This window comes from Myotis myotis, unplaced genomic scaffold (assembly GCF_014108235.1).
Source record: "Myotis myotis isolate mMyoMyo1 unplaced genomic scaffold, mMyoMyo1.p scaffold_m19_p_20, whole genome shotgun sequence".
Classification (NCBI taxonomy): Eukaryota; Metazoa; Chordata; class Mammalia; order Chiroptera; family Vespertilionidae; genus Myotis; species Myotis myotis.
In genome coordinates, this window is record NW_023416325.1 from 11,632,175 (window position 1) to 11,646,269 (window position 14,095).

The 14,095-nt window shown below is 38.8% G+C and overlaps 1 protein-coding gene across 6 annotated transcripts in view; it reads right to left on the minus strand.

Annotated features, from left to right (window-relative positions):
* Positions 1-14,095, minus strand: part of CCDC15 (coiled-coil domain containing 15) — a 43,706-nt gene that overhangs the window by 14,001 nt on the left and 15,610 nt on the right. For 3 of the 6 annotated variants that reach the window (XM_036354001.1, XM_036353999.1, XM_036354004.1), the window contains 6 exons: positions 12,305-12,427; positions 11,269-12,078; positions 10,017-10,136; positions 9,107-9,229; positions 6,271-6,390; positions 20-112 (listed from right to left, as the gene is read on the minus strand). In XM_036354001.1, the coding sequence (XP_036209894.1) occupies positions 20-112; positions 6,271-6,390; positions 9,107-9,229; positions 10,017-10,136; positions 11,269-12,078; positions 12,305-12,427 (1,389 nt within the window). The remainder of the gene's footprint in view (positions 1-19; positions 113-6,270; positions 6,391-9,106; positions 9,230-10,016; positions 10,137-11,268; positions 12,079-12,304; positions 12,428-14,095) is intronic. The other 3 variants (XM_036354003.1, XM_036354005.1, XM_036354002.1) reach the window with 3 other exon arrangements.

Genomic DNA, 14,095 nt, shown 5'->3' on the forward strand with positions numbered 1-14,095 from the left:
AGCATTTATCATTACATACCTCTTTTTTGTCTTCTTCTTGATTTACTCCAAACTGAAGTCCTAGTGGAGTTTGGAATTCAGTGTTCCATCCTGATTGACATTTATCATAAACCTGTTAAAAAGTCCGGTCACAAAAAGTGACAAAACTGCTAAAAGTTAGCCCCTTGCACACTTTTGATATGTCCATCTATTGATTCTTTTCTCCTGCAACCTTGAGCTCAACTGAATAAAAAACCAAATACATATACATACATATATATATATATATATATATATGAGAATAAAATTTTAAAAAGAATGAAAGGAAGCAGTTTCAGACTGAATTAACCAAATAAAAACAATAAACCAAAGAAAAAGATTCAGACCCTAGCTGGTTTGGCTCGGTAGACAGAGCGTTGGCCCATGGACTGAAGGGTTCTGGGTTCAATTCTAGTCAAGGGCATGTACCTGGGTTGCAGGCTCGATCCCCAGCCCTGGTTGGGGTGCTTGTGGGAGGCAACCAATCGATGTTTCTCTCTCTCTGTTTCTCCTCCTCCCTTCCACTGTCTCTAAAAATCAATGGAAAAATATCCTCAGGTGAGGATTAACAAAAAACCAAAAACAAAGAAAAAGATTCAAGTCAAAAACATGGATGAACTAATAACAAATCAAAATGCACAGAATGAAAGTTCTTCTGATATAGTCACTTAATATCATTCTATCATGAGTGTGCTTGGGATTGAATCCAAGACATAAAACCAGCTCCCTTAATGTCTCAAATATATAAGCATTTTCAATTATACAACTCTGTTAAGAATAAGAGACTGAAAATAACAAAACAACTGACAAAGAGGGAGAAGACTGGAGCTAATTTCTCCCACATTATCAAGAAGTCTTATAACATCTACTTACTTGGACATCATATGAGTCAAATTATGATCTCTAACTTTTAGAAATAAAAGCTTAAAATTACTTTTGTCTTTTTAGTTTAAAGATTATTTTTCTTTCAGGAAAGTTGCAGGATACAAGATCATTATACAAAAATCAATTGTATTTCTATATACTTGCAATGAACTATCTGAAAACAAAATTAAGGGGGAAAATTTATTTATAATACCATCAAGAAATACTGAGAAATAAATTTTTAACAAAGAAAGTGTAAATTTTATACTCAGAAACTTACAAAACATTGCTGAAAGAAATTAAGATCTAAATGAATGGGAGGACACCTCATATTCATGGCTCGGAGGACTTAATGTTGTTGAGATAGCAGTAGTCCCCAAACTGATGGGCAGATTTAATGCAACCACCATCAAAATGTTAGTTAGATTATTTGTAGAAATTAACAAGATGATTCTTGAATTCATACGAAAATGCAAGGGACCCAAAATATCTGAGATGATCCTGGAATAGAAGACCAAGTTGGAGGACTCACTCTTCCCAATTTCAAAACTTACTACAAAAGTAGAGTAATCAAAGATCGTGTGGTACCAGGATAAGGATAAATTATATAGATCAACAAAATAGAAATGACTTTTCAGAAATAAACCCTTATATTCACACTCAAATGATTTTTGACAAGAGTGCCAAGAGAATTCAATGGGTAAGAATAATCTTTTCAACAAATAGTGTTAGGATAACTGGATATCCACATGATAAAGAATAAAGTTAGACCCCTATCTAACACTACATACAAAAATTAACTCAAAGTGAATCATAGACCTAAATGTAAGAGACATAAAATTCTTACAGGAACATCAAAATCAAATGCCACAAAAGAAAAAATAAACTAGTCTTCATCAAAATTAAGACTTTTATGGCTGCAAAGGAAACCATCCAGAAAGTAAAAAGACAATCCACAGAATGGGAAAAAAACATTTGTAAATCATATAACTAAAAAGGAACCTGTATGTAGAATATATTAAGAACTCACATAACTCAATAATCGAAAGACAAAAAACTCAATTACAAACTGGGCAGAGAATCTAATAGTTTTCCAAAGAAGAAATACACGTGGCCAATAAGCACATGAAAAGATGCTCATCACTAACCATCAGGAAAATATAACAATGAGATACTACATCACACCTATGAAGATAGCTATAATTTAAAAATGCAGGTAATAGCAAGTGCTGGTGAGAATGCAGAGAACTAGAACCCTCATATACTGCTGGTGGGAATAAACAGTAGTACAGCCACTTTGGAAACCAGTATGACAGTTCCTCAGAAAGCTAAGCATAAAATGACATATGCCCTAGAAACTTCACTCCTATGTATATACCCAAGAGAAATGAAAACACATCTCAACAAAAAACTTGTACACAAATGTTCACAGCAGCATTATTCATAATAGCAAGGTAATGGAAACAATCCAAATGTCTACCAACTGATAAATGGATAAATAAAATGTGCTAAATGCATAAAATGTAATATTATCCAACTGTCAGGAATGAAGTAATGCTACATGCTACAAGATTGATAAACTTTTGAAAACACGATGTTCAGTGAAATAAACCAGTCATAAAGGGTCATATTTTACATGATTCCATTTATATGAAATGCCCAAAAAAGGCAAATCTATAGAGGCAGAAAGTAGACTAGTAGTTGTCTAAGGCTGGGGGTAGAGGTGAGGGAAAAAGGCTATCATGGGTACCAGACTTTTCAGAGTGATGAAATGTTCTGAAATTGTTTGTGGCAATGTTTGTACCACCTTTTAAATATGCTATAAACACAGAATTGTACAGTTTAAATAGGTGAATTGTAGAGTATGTAAATTACAGTCAATCCTCCTATTCACATATTCCTTATGAATTCACCTATTTGCTGAAACTTATTTGAAATTCCAAAATCAATACTCACGGTGTTTTTGTGGGCATTTGCAGACATGCACAGAGCTGTGAAAAATTTGAGTCACCAGATGTGCACATTACCAGCTGAGGTTGAACAAGTTTGATACTGTAAACAAGTATCCTTTTCAAGGTATAATTAGTGCCAAGTTTTTTGCTTTTTTGTTGGTGACTGCTGTTTAAAGTGGCCCCCAAGCACAGTGCTACAGTAGCAGCTAGTATTCCTCAGCATAAAAAGGCTATGATGTGTTTTATGGAGAATATACATGATCAGATAAGCTTCATTCAGGCATAGGCCACACTGCTATTAGCCCCGAGTTCAATGTTAATGAATCAACAATATACTGTATTAAATAAGGGGTCTTTAAACAACAATTCATATACAACAAGGTAATGTATTGATCAGCTAACAAAAATGTGATCAGATGCTCCCAGGAACCTAACCTATATCTTCCCTAGGAGCAATGGTTCAGAATTCACTAATTTGGTGTTTGAGGCAACTATATAGAACATAGCTACCGTGAATGACAAGACTAGACTATATATCTCAATAAGGCTATGATTTTTAAAGTGATTCATTTGTTTGTTATAGGAAAATGAGAAATAGCAAAAGGCTTATGATGGTTCTCTCTAGAATTTTTGTGGAGTTTTTTTTTTCTGTTTGGATTTACTTTTGCTACAATAAAAATGAAATTATTTTCTGCTTTCAAAAAAGTAAGAAAAACTAGACTTCCAGCACTGGTAAAGGAGTAAGCCCACGACAGATTTCTCTGTCTTTCTCTCTCTCTCTCTCTCTCTCTCTCTCTCTCTCTCTCTCTCTCTCTCTCTCATTGATTGTAAAAAAAATTGTCGTCAGTGGGATCTGGGGAGTGTAGAGGGTGGGTATCCTGAAGGGGAGCGAGCTAGAAAAGAGGATCCTTTAATTCCGTGTATGAACTGGCACACATCCCAGAGTCACCCTGAGCTGTGTGTGCACAGGGCTGGACCTAGAGGAGGACAACGAAGGCTTTGAGAACTGAACTAACACTGAAGTCACTGTTCACAGAAGGCGAGAAACTACTGAGAGTCTGAACCCAGCCAGGTGATGCCTGCTGCAAACAAAAAGGATGCAACATTCTTTAGAGGATTTTGACAGAAACCAAAGTCTTATATAACATTCAAAATTGGACACGGAAGTAAAGGTAGCAAGAGAATCCAGAATATGGGTCCAAAGAGAGACAACTCTTCCTCTGAGATAGTAAGAATAGGAAGAATAGCGAAAAGTAAACAGCTGAGGCAGTTTTGTGTGATGGCTTCAATTTTCTTTATGAAAGCCAGAGAGTACGGGGAACAGCAAGAACTTTAAGAAGTGTTTAAGGATTAGAATTACCAGTGTGAGCTACGGGAGGGGCAGGCAAGAAAAATGCTAAGCAGTACTGGGGACCCAGCTGGGACTGTAAATGGTAGTATGAATGTGGTTCAAATCTACATGAATAAAGTGTTTTCTTCCATGAGGCTCGATTATTTGGGAATCTAAAATGAAAAAGGACTGATCAGGGCTGAGGATTTTCAGGGCTGGATGGCAGAAGGACAAGAGGAGGCAGTGACTACAAAGCCACACCCTCCATTGAACAGTCAGGGTTAGGTACCCCTCTTCTGTGCTCAGATAATGCCCTACGCCTTCTCTACAACTAGCCACGTTGCTTCATAACCATCTGCTTCTGTCTCAGTCTCTCTTGTTTAGAAATTGAGTGCTGTGTCTTCTTTTGCATGCTATCTTTGATATTTAGGACCTAAATAATGGCTAGCACCTAACAGGTGCTCAATAAATGTTTGACTGACTGACTTATTCATTCAAAACATATTTAGCAAGAGACTACCAGGTACCAGTATTGTGCTAAAGGCTGCCCATACAGAAGCTTACAGCCCAGTGGAAAAGATGTAAATAAGTAAATAACAACAAAGTCTTTTTTGTACTGAGAAGAAAATAGAAAGCAGGGATTTAAAATAAAAACCAAAGAAGAGGAGAGACCTATTTTTGATAATTTGCTCAAGGTAGTTTTTCTACGGAGGTGAAATTTTAGCTGAAACCGGAAGGATAAGAAAGGACCAGCTTTGTGAAGAAAAAAAAGACCATGAAGGGAGAGGGGGGGAAATATGCAAAAGACTTGAGGTAGGAAAGAGCCCAGCATAGTTCAGCATATATGAATGGTGATGCAGAATAAAACATGACATGCCCTAACCGGTTTGGCTCAGCGGATAGAGCATCCACCTGCAGACTCAAGGGTCCCAGGTTCGATTCCAGTCAAGGGCATGTACCTTGGTTGCGGGCACATCCCCAGTAGGGGGTGTGCAAGAGGCAGCTGATCGATGTTTCTCTCTCATCGATGTTTCTAACTCTATCCCTCTCCCCTCCTCTCTGTAAAAAAATCAATAAAATATATTTTTTTAAAAAAAGAATAAAACATGACAGCAAACCCTTAGGCCCGTGGTCGGCAAACTGCGGCTCGCGAGCCACATGCGGCTCTTTGGCCCCTTGAGTGTGGCTCTTCCTAAGCCTTAGGAGCCCCCTAATTAAGTTAATAACAATGTACCTACCTATATAGTTTAAGTTTAAAAAATTTGGCTCTCAAAAGAAATTTCAATCGTTATACTGTTGATATTTGGCTCTGTTGACTAATGAGTTTGCTGACCACTGCCTTAGGTCAACCTTATAGACCCAAACTAAAAATCCCAAAAGAGTGGCAGCTTAGTTCGGAAAACCTCAGCCCAAATCCTACTTTCTGCCTTTATGCCTCCTTTTCTTTTTGCTCTCCTAGAAGAGCCAAGAGGAAATTTCTCTTTATCTCTTTCATATATTGTAACAATGCTGGTTGCCTGAGGCTGTTTTTAAAATAACAAGATAAAACCACAAGATAGAAATTATCCAGACAGTGGTAAAATTCTAATAGACTTCAGTTAAGCCATGGAAAAATCTTAGTAGGGCCAGGATATTTTAATATTTTCTTGAAAAACTATTGATCTTCACTCAAAACACCAAAACTTTGACAATATAACAAAACCCTAACAAGCTCCAGCCCAAACTCTGAATTGTTTATCTCTTGGTGAAACCCTGCCATGTGCTCTAGCAGCTTATGAGGGAGATCTAGTCCTGGTCATTGGCTGGAAGATCCTCCTGACCCCTCCCTCTCAGAAACCACTCATTTCTTCTCCTCTCACACCATAAGAGAGAACAGCCACCAGAAATACACCTTTCACAAAGAACATACATATAAAATGTAGTTTTCCTAATAGGCAACAAGTACTCCTGACAATACTGTTTCTTTCAGTGAGAGCCCTAGAGTAATCTTAGGTCAGGATAGGTTTTACACTCTATGATATAAAACAAGAATCTGCTTTTTGCTCAGCCTTACCACCCGCAGCTCAGTAAGTGCCTGTACTCCTGTTTACAGTCTACTGCTCATACCTGCCTTCTGCTGGAAGCTTCTCTCGGGTGCTTGGCTGGAAGATACTGATGGCCATCCAGAAGCAAATCTCGCCATCTTTCAGCTGTTCCGACAGATGGCTGCTGCCTGGAGTATAAGCTCTAAAAAGATACAAAAGCACCCACCAAATGTATGAGCAGTGGCAGAATGGTAGTGAAAATACTACAGGCTGCAATGATGCCCTGAAGTCATCTAAATAGGTCAGAAGAATATGATACAGTATGGTATAAAAGTAGACATACTTCTGGCCACTATTTGGACCTTAATAGTGTCCACAAAGCAATCAAAAGTTTCTTCATCTATAAAACAAGGGTAATAATAAAATCTATCTCCCAGAGTTATTGTGAGAATTAAATGAGACAATGGACATAAGGTTCTAGATCAATTTTAGCTTAAGAATGTAAGCTGTCAGTCATAATAATATTAATGTTATTAATATTAAGAGACAACACTATCACCATCATCATCACTGTTGTTAGTAGCATAGCCCAGATCCAACTCTAATTTACTTTCTGCTGTTTACTTTTTACTCTGCTCTGCTGCTCTCTGGCAGAGCCTGAATCCTGGATTTAATGTACGACATATTCATGGCACTCCAGAAATAACTCCCTTCTCCATATCTCAACTGTCATATTACGTGAGACCTGCTCATAGTTCCTGTGCTGAAAGACCTCATAAACACTGAACATTTTCCAAGCAGGAGCATCATGCCAGGGCAACAGTAAATGCTTCAGTGAAGAGGCCTGAAGTCGTTTCAATAGGTCAGAATGGTGTGATACATCACAAAACAAGAAGAGATTATATCTTTGTCCATTATTACTGACCTTAAAACTAAGCCCCTGGAGCAGCTACCACACTGCCCTGTCAATCTTGAGACAAAGCCTAAGCCATTTACTCTCTGCTACTTACTCCTTACTAGAGCGTTCTCTACTTACTCTCTGGAGAGCCTAGGTCTTGAATTCTGGGTGAAACAAGCCAATGGCACTCCAGAAGCAATTCCTGTTTCAAACTCTCATTTCTCAAAAAAAAAAGGGGGGGGGGTTGCTTGGTATAGTTGTTTTAAAGGAACAACAAAATAAAAACTTCTTGTATAAGCAAAAATGATGGGTTAGTGACAATAATGTAGACTTCAGTGACAATCCCAGAATAATGATACTAGGGTAGGATAATTTAACAAGGGTGTGTGTGTGTGTGTTTAATATAAAATTTCCAGATACACATCAAAATAGGGAAAAAACAGAGTATAATGAATCCCAAGATACCCTTCACCCAGCTTCAATAATTGGCAACGTTTTATTTTTTCATCTATCTCTTCTCCCACGTTTTTCCTGGAGTATTTTAAAGCAAAACCAAGATTGTTCTGGCACTTCTTCTTTCTGCAATAGCATAGTTAAAAGAAGATAAAGCAACAAGGCAATCTATATAATAAAAGCCTAAGTGACCATTACAGTGGAACGACGAGAAAGACCAGTTGCTATGATGCACACTGACCACGAGGAGGCAGATGCTCAATGCATCTGCCCCTTGGTGGTCAGTGTGCTCCCACAGGGAAAGCGCCGCTCAGCCAGAAGCCAGGCTCACACCTGGCAAGCACAGTGGCGGTGGTGGGAGCCTCTCCTGCCTCCATGGCAGTGCTAAGGAGCAGCGAGCTGAACGGTAAGGAACAGCGAGTAGGTGGGCAGTAAGGAGCAAGGGGTCCCAGATTGCTAGAGGGATGTCCTCCTGCCAGCTTAGGCCCACTCCCGGCGAGAAGTGGCAGATGGAAATCACCCAAGAGGTCCTGGACTGCAAGAGGGTGCAGGCCGGGCTGAGGGACACCTCCCCCCCTCAGTGCACAAATTTCGTGTACTGGGACATTATAAAACAGTATTTTTATAATGTTGCTAGCATTTTCCCAAGGAAAAGCCAGGAGACAAGTTGGTGTCATTTTCACAAGTACTCCTACTTGGTGTCCCCAATAATTCATGCACAAACACTAGTAAAGTTCAGGAAGTTCTGAGGCAGCAAATAGCTTGTTGTATCCATCATAACTGGTCTGCAAACTGGATGCCTGGGTTTGGTATCCTGCATTGGTTGATCAAAAGTAGACTCCCTTCAGCATTTATAAAATAACTAGAGGCCCGATGCATGAAATTCATGCAAGAATAGGCATTCTTTCCCTCGGCTGCCGGCACTGGCTTCCCTCTGGCACCCGGGACCCAGGCTTCCCTTGTAGCCCTGGCTTGTCTGGAAGGTCGTCCGGAATAATTAGCATACTATGCTTTTATTATTATAGATGTATAAGGCCAAATAAATAGGCTAAAGGACTTGAGTTTAAAAAAACAATTTACTGTTAACCAATTATATAAAACCTGTTTCTCAGTTAACTCAAATGACAAAGGTATGCTTTCTCATCTGCAGTCTTTAGAAGGGACTCATTTTGAAATAACTGAAAAGGTGATATTGTTAGCCTAACTCTAGAAGCCTCCAATCTATGTATCCTACATATAAGCTACCTTGATAAGCTCCAGCCCAAATCTTTTTTTTTTTTATATATATATTTTATTGATTCTTTACAGAGAGGAAGGGAGAGAGATAGAGAGTTAGAAACATCGATGAGAGAGAAACATCAATCAGCCGCCTCCTGCACATCTCCTATTGGGGATGTGCCCGCAACCCAGGTACATGCCCTTGACCGGAATCGAACCTAGGACCTCTCAGTCCACAGGCCGATGCTCTATCCACTGAGCCAAACCGGTTTCGGCTCCAGCCCAAATCTTAATTTGTCTCTGTTACTCCTTTGAAAAGTGACATCCTCCCCACTGTCTTCTGTTCTACCTGATCGCCAGGGGAGGCTTGGTCCTGGACTTGAGGGTTAACATAATGATGATACTCCGGAGGAAATTCATCTCTCACTCTCACTTCTCTCAGAAAAGATGACGGCTGCTCGAAAAACATGTTCTAAAGGAACAACAAAAACAGAAAAGAAATTGCCTAACCAGGGTAACATGCTAATCATAACATTGTAGGCTGCAATGAGAACTCCAGGGAAATGCTATCAGGTGAAGATATTCTCATACATTTTGATCTGAACAAGAATGTGCCACTTTTAGCTCAACTCTGTAGGCCTTAATTTTTAATCCCAAGCCATATACAGAATAGTCTGACAAACTCCTCAAATTTTAAGTAATTTAGGATCTACTACTTCTTCCTACTTTATTTATGTCAGGGCAATTACCACAAGGTAATTCCACTAGCTTCAGCAAAAGCTGTAATGTAATCTTAGTAAATTAAAACAGTCTGATTCTATACCTAGAATATGAACATGGTGCCCTAGTCGGTATTGCTCAGTGGGTAGAGCATCAGCCTGTGGACTGAAGAGTCCCGGGTTTGATTCTGATCGAGGGCACATACCTCGTCACAAGTTCAATCTCTGGCTCTAGTCAGAGCACGTGCAGGAGGCAACCAATCCATGTGGCTCTCTCACATAATGTTTCTCTATCTCTCCTCCTCCCTTCCAGTCTCTCTAAAAATCAATGAAAACATATCCTCAGGTGAAGATTAACAACAAAAAGAAGAATCTGAACATGGTTTATCAGCCTTCTGAATCACAGAACTGATCTGACTGATATTGCTCATTAGACCAGGGACCTTTGCACCTGACTCTATTCTTCACATTACCAGTTGTTGAGAATGTCTAAAACCCAGCACTTCATTTCCCATTTATCTCTTTCTTATTCTGCTTTACCTGATCACTGATGCACACCTGGTCCTGAACTTTAGGAGTCGGAGACTGATAACCTGCCAGAGAAAAGCCATGTCTCCCTCTCTCATTTATAACAGAATATGGCTCCTTGAAGCGGACTTTCTAAAAGAAAATAAATACAAACTGTAAATTGTCCAGTAGGAGTAATATGATAGCAATATCATTCTGAGCTTTACTGTGAACTTTATGGTAATTTTTAAATTCAGGATACATTGGAATAAAAGAGAAAACCATACTTTTTGTCCGTTCTAGCTGAGAACAATTTTTGCAAGCTCCACACTAAACCTAAACAACTCAGTTCCTGCTGGTCTCTTTCCCTTTTGTGTCCGACCATGTCCCTGATGGAGGCCTGATTTTGATGGACATCCAAAGAAAATACCTCTCTTCCTCTCCTACCTATCCAAATTGATGCTGGCTGCTTTAACTTGCTTTCTAAAACAGAACAAGCACAAAATAGCAATTGTGCAGTTAGAAAGACATGTTAACCAATAGTACTTTAGGCTATAGTGAGAATTCTGGAGTTCTCTGAGGTCAGAGAATAACTGGACATCTTATGGAATAAAACAAAACCCTATACTCTATTCCACCTTAGCCCAGCCACACCCCTAAGTAATTCCTGTCAATCTCTTACTTCTTCCTTTTGGTCTAACTGATCTCTAGTAGAGGGCTGGCCTTGTAATCTGGTAAAAGATACTACTGAACACTTGTGGGCCACTCCTTCGCCCATCTTTAGCTATCAAAGCAGATTATGGCTGCCAGAAATAGTTTCCCTAATAAAGATTTTATTTAAAGTAATTGTCCAGCCCTAGCTGGTTTGGGTCAGTGGTAGAGCATCAGCCTGTGGTCTGAAGGGTCCCGGATTTGATTCCAGTCAAGGGCACATGTCCGGGTTGTGGGCTTCTGTGGGGGGCATGCAGGAGGCCACCAACCGATGATTCTTTCTCATCATTGATGTTTCTATCTCTCTCTCTCCCTCTCCCTTCCTCTCTGAAATCAATAAAAAAAATATAATATTTTATTTTATAAAAACGGTAAATTGTCCAGACAGGGTAACATGCTGCTGATATTACTTTAAGACTCAATGAGAACTCCAGAGCTTTTAGAAATCAACCAGGATATTATCTTTTCCAACTATGAATCTCCAAATTAGTTGCAATCTAGTCCCTGCAAATCCCACTCCAAACCTTAAGTAGCTTATTTCTTCTTGCTTTATCTCCTTCCCACTCCATTTTGCCTGATATCTGGGTAGAAAATCCTGGTCCTGACATTTGCATCGAGTATTCTGTTCATTGGAGAAAACATGCTGACCTTTGGTGAGAACACATTGCTCTCTGGGTAGAAAATGCTGGTGTTGAAATTTGGGTATGCTATTCTGGTCGTTAGCAAGAATATGCTGGTCTTTGGGTATAAAATGTTGGTTTGGACATTTGGGCATAAAATCCTGGTCCTGATATTTGGGTTGAATATCCTGGTCTTTGGGGAAAACATGCTGATCTCTGCGTAGAATATGTTGGTCTGGACATTTGGGTATAAAATCCTGGTCCTGATATTTGGGTTGAATATCCTGGTCTTTGGGGAAAACATGCTGGTCTTTGCGTAGAATATGTTGGTCCTGACACTTGAGTAGAATATTCTGGTCATTGGGTAGAATGTTCTGGTCTTTGGGTAGAAAAGCCTGATTTGGGGATAAAAAATCATGGACTTCCAACGTATTTCCATCTTCTAGTTCAATACTCTGGGCTTCCAGCATCAGACTCTGAGGTTCTAGCTTAACAACCTGGACTTTAAGTTCAATGGCCTGGGCTTTGGGTTCAACAACTTGGCCGTCCATAGGCTGGCCTGCCAGCTCAACAGCCTGGGAATGTGGCTCAATATTCTGGGCTTCCAGCTCAACACTCTGCACTCCTGTTAGATCACCCTGGGTCTCCAGCAGATCACCTTGGGTTTCTGAAAGATAATCCTGCGTTTCTGGCAGAATATCCTGTAACTCATTTAGCTGTTCCTCTTCTATTACAGCATATAATGGAGTTTTGAATTGTATTTTCTAAAAGTGAACATAAACATCAAATATAGGTTTTCCAGAGACTCTTAAAATAATCTTAAAAGGATATGGTAGTCAAACAAATTATTAGAATAAAATGTGAAATTATAGACTTTGCTCCACGTAACCTAAATCTATAATCCCAAACCAGTACAACAGTACTGGCATCCCTAGTCTAAGTCATTTTAGTTTAATTTCTATTATACTAACTCCTTTCACTCTGCTTTACCTGAACTCTGCTGAAAGCTTTGTTCTTCTCTTCAGAAAAGAAACCCTGTTGGTTCTTCCAAAACAATTTTTCTTCCCCTTTCTTGTCTATCGTAATCGATGAAGATTCCTCAGAGTCAGGTTCCTAAAGAACACACAAACAAAAATGAAAAAATTATGTCTATATAAAAATTTTAGAAATCCAAATGTATCTATTACAGGAAGAAACAATGTGACTGAAATAACATCCTAGGCTTTACCACACTACTAATACAATTTTAGTAGGTTAGTATAGTCAAATATTACAAAAACAGGACATTACAAAATAAGTGCAAAAATGTACACTCAAAACTATAAAATATTGTTGAAATGAATTAAAGAAGATCTAAATAGATTTCATCTTCATGGATCTCCAAAGACAATATTGTAAAGATAACATTAAACTCTTACACTTACTAGTACAGTCAACTAATTTTCAAGAAATATCAAGACAATTAAATAGAGAAAGAATAATTTTTCAGCCCTGGCTGGTTTGGCTCAGTGGATAGAGTGTCGGCCTGCAGACTCAAGGGTTCCAGGTTCGATTCCGGTCAAGGGCATGTACCTTGGTTGCGGGCATATCCCCAGTGGGAGGTGTGCAGGAGGCGGCTGATCGATGTTTCTCTCTCATTGATGTTTCTAACTCTCTATCCCTCTCCCTTCCTCTCTGTAAAAAATCAATAAAATATATTAAAAAAAAAAAAAAAGAATAATTTTTCAACAAATGGTGTTGGGGCAAGTAGATATCCATATTCAAAAGAATTAAGTTAGAACACTTCCTCAGACCACATATAGAGATTATAGACCACAATGGATCATAGACCTAAATGTAATAGCTAAGACTATAAAATTATTAGAAGAGCATATAGAAGGAAATATTCAGGACCTCTGATTAAACAATGGCTTATTAGATACCACACCAAAAGCACAAGCAACAACAACAGCAAAAAAACTAGATCAATTAGACACACCAAAATCAAAAATTCTGTGCTGCAAATGATAGCATTAAGAAAGTGAAATGGCCCTGACCGGTTTGGCTCAGTGGATAGAGGGTTGGCCTGCGGACTCAAGGGTCCCAGGTTCGATTCTGGTCAAGGGCGTGTGCCTTGGTTGCAGGCATATATCCCCAGTGGGAGGTGTGCAGGAGGCGGCTGATTGATGTTTCTCTCTCATCGATGTTTCTAACTCTCTATTCCTCTCCCTTCCTCTCTGTAAAAAATCAATAAAATATATTAAAAAAAAAAAAAAAAGAAAGAAAGTGAAATGACAACAACTCACAGAATGGGAGAAAATACTTGCAAATCATGTATCTGATTTGTATTGGGAATATATAAAGAACTCTTACAACTTAATAATAAGACAAATAACCCAATTAAGAAACAGTATCACACTGGCATTTTCTCCACAAGAAATACATAAATGGGCAATAAGCACATAAAAAGATGCCAGTGACAATTTCAGAAGCTTATGATTTTTGTCTTGGTGACCTGACAGCAGGCAAGCAAGTATATCTTCTGCTTAAAGCTCCAGGTCTGGAACAGCAATAACAACCAGACAGATTCTAATGTCAGTAAAAATAAATCTAACAAGGAAATGAAACCAGAATTCAAATAGATGGTTCTCCTTTCTGACTGGAAGATTTCCACTTCAGATAACTGAGAGGGTAGAAAACTTCAGACCTGAGGGAAAGATTACATACTTGAAATAAGTGATAAGAAAAACTTCACAAATTTCTTAATCACTCTCAATTATATGCAGATTTGTTTCTGATGTT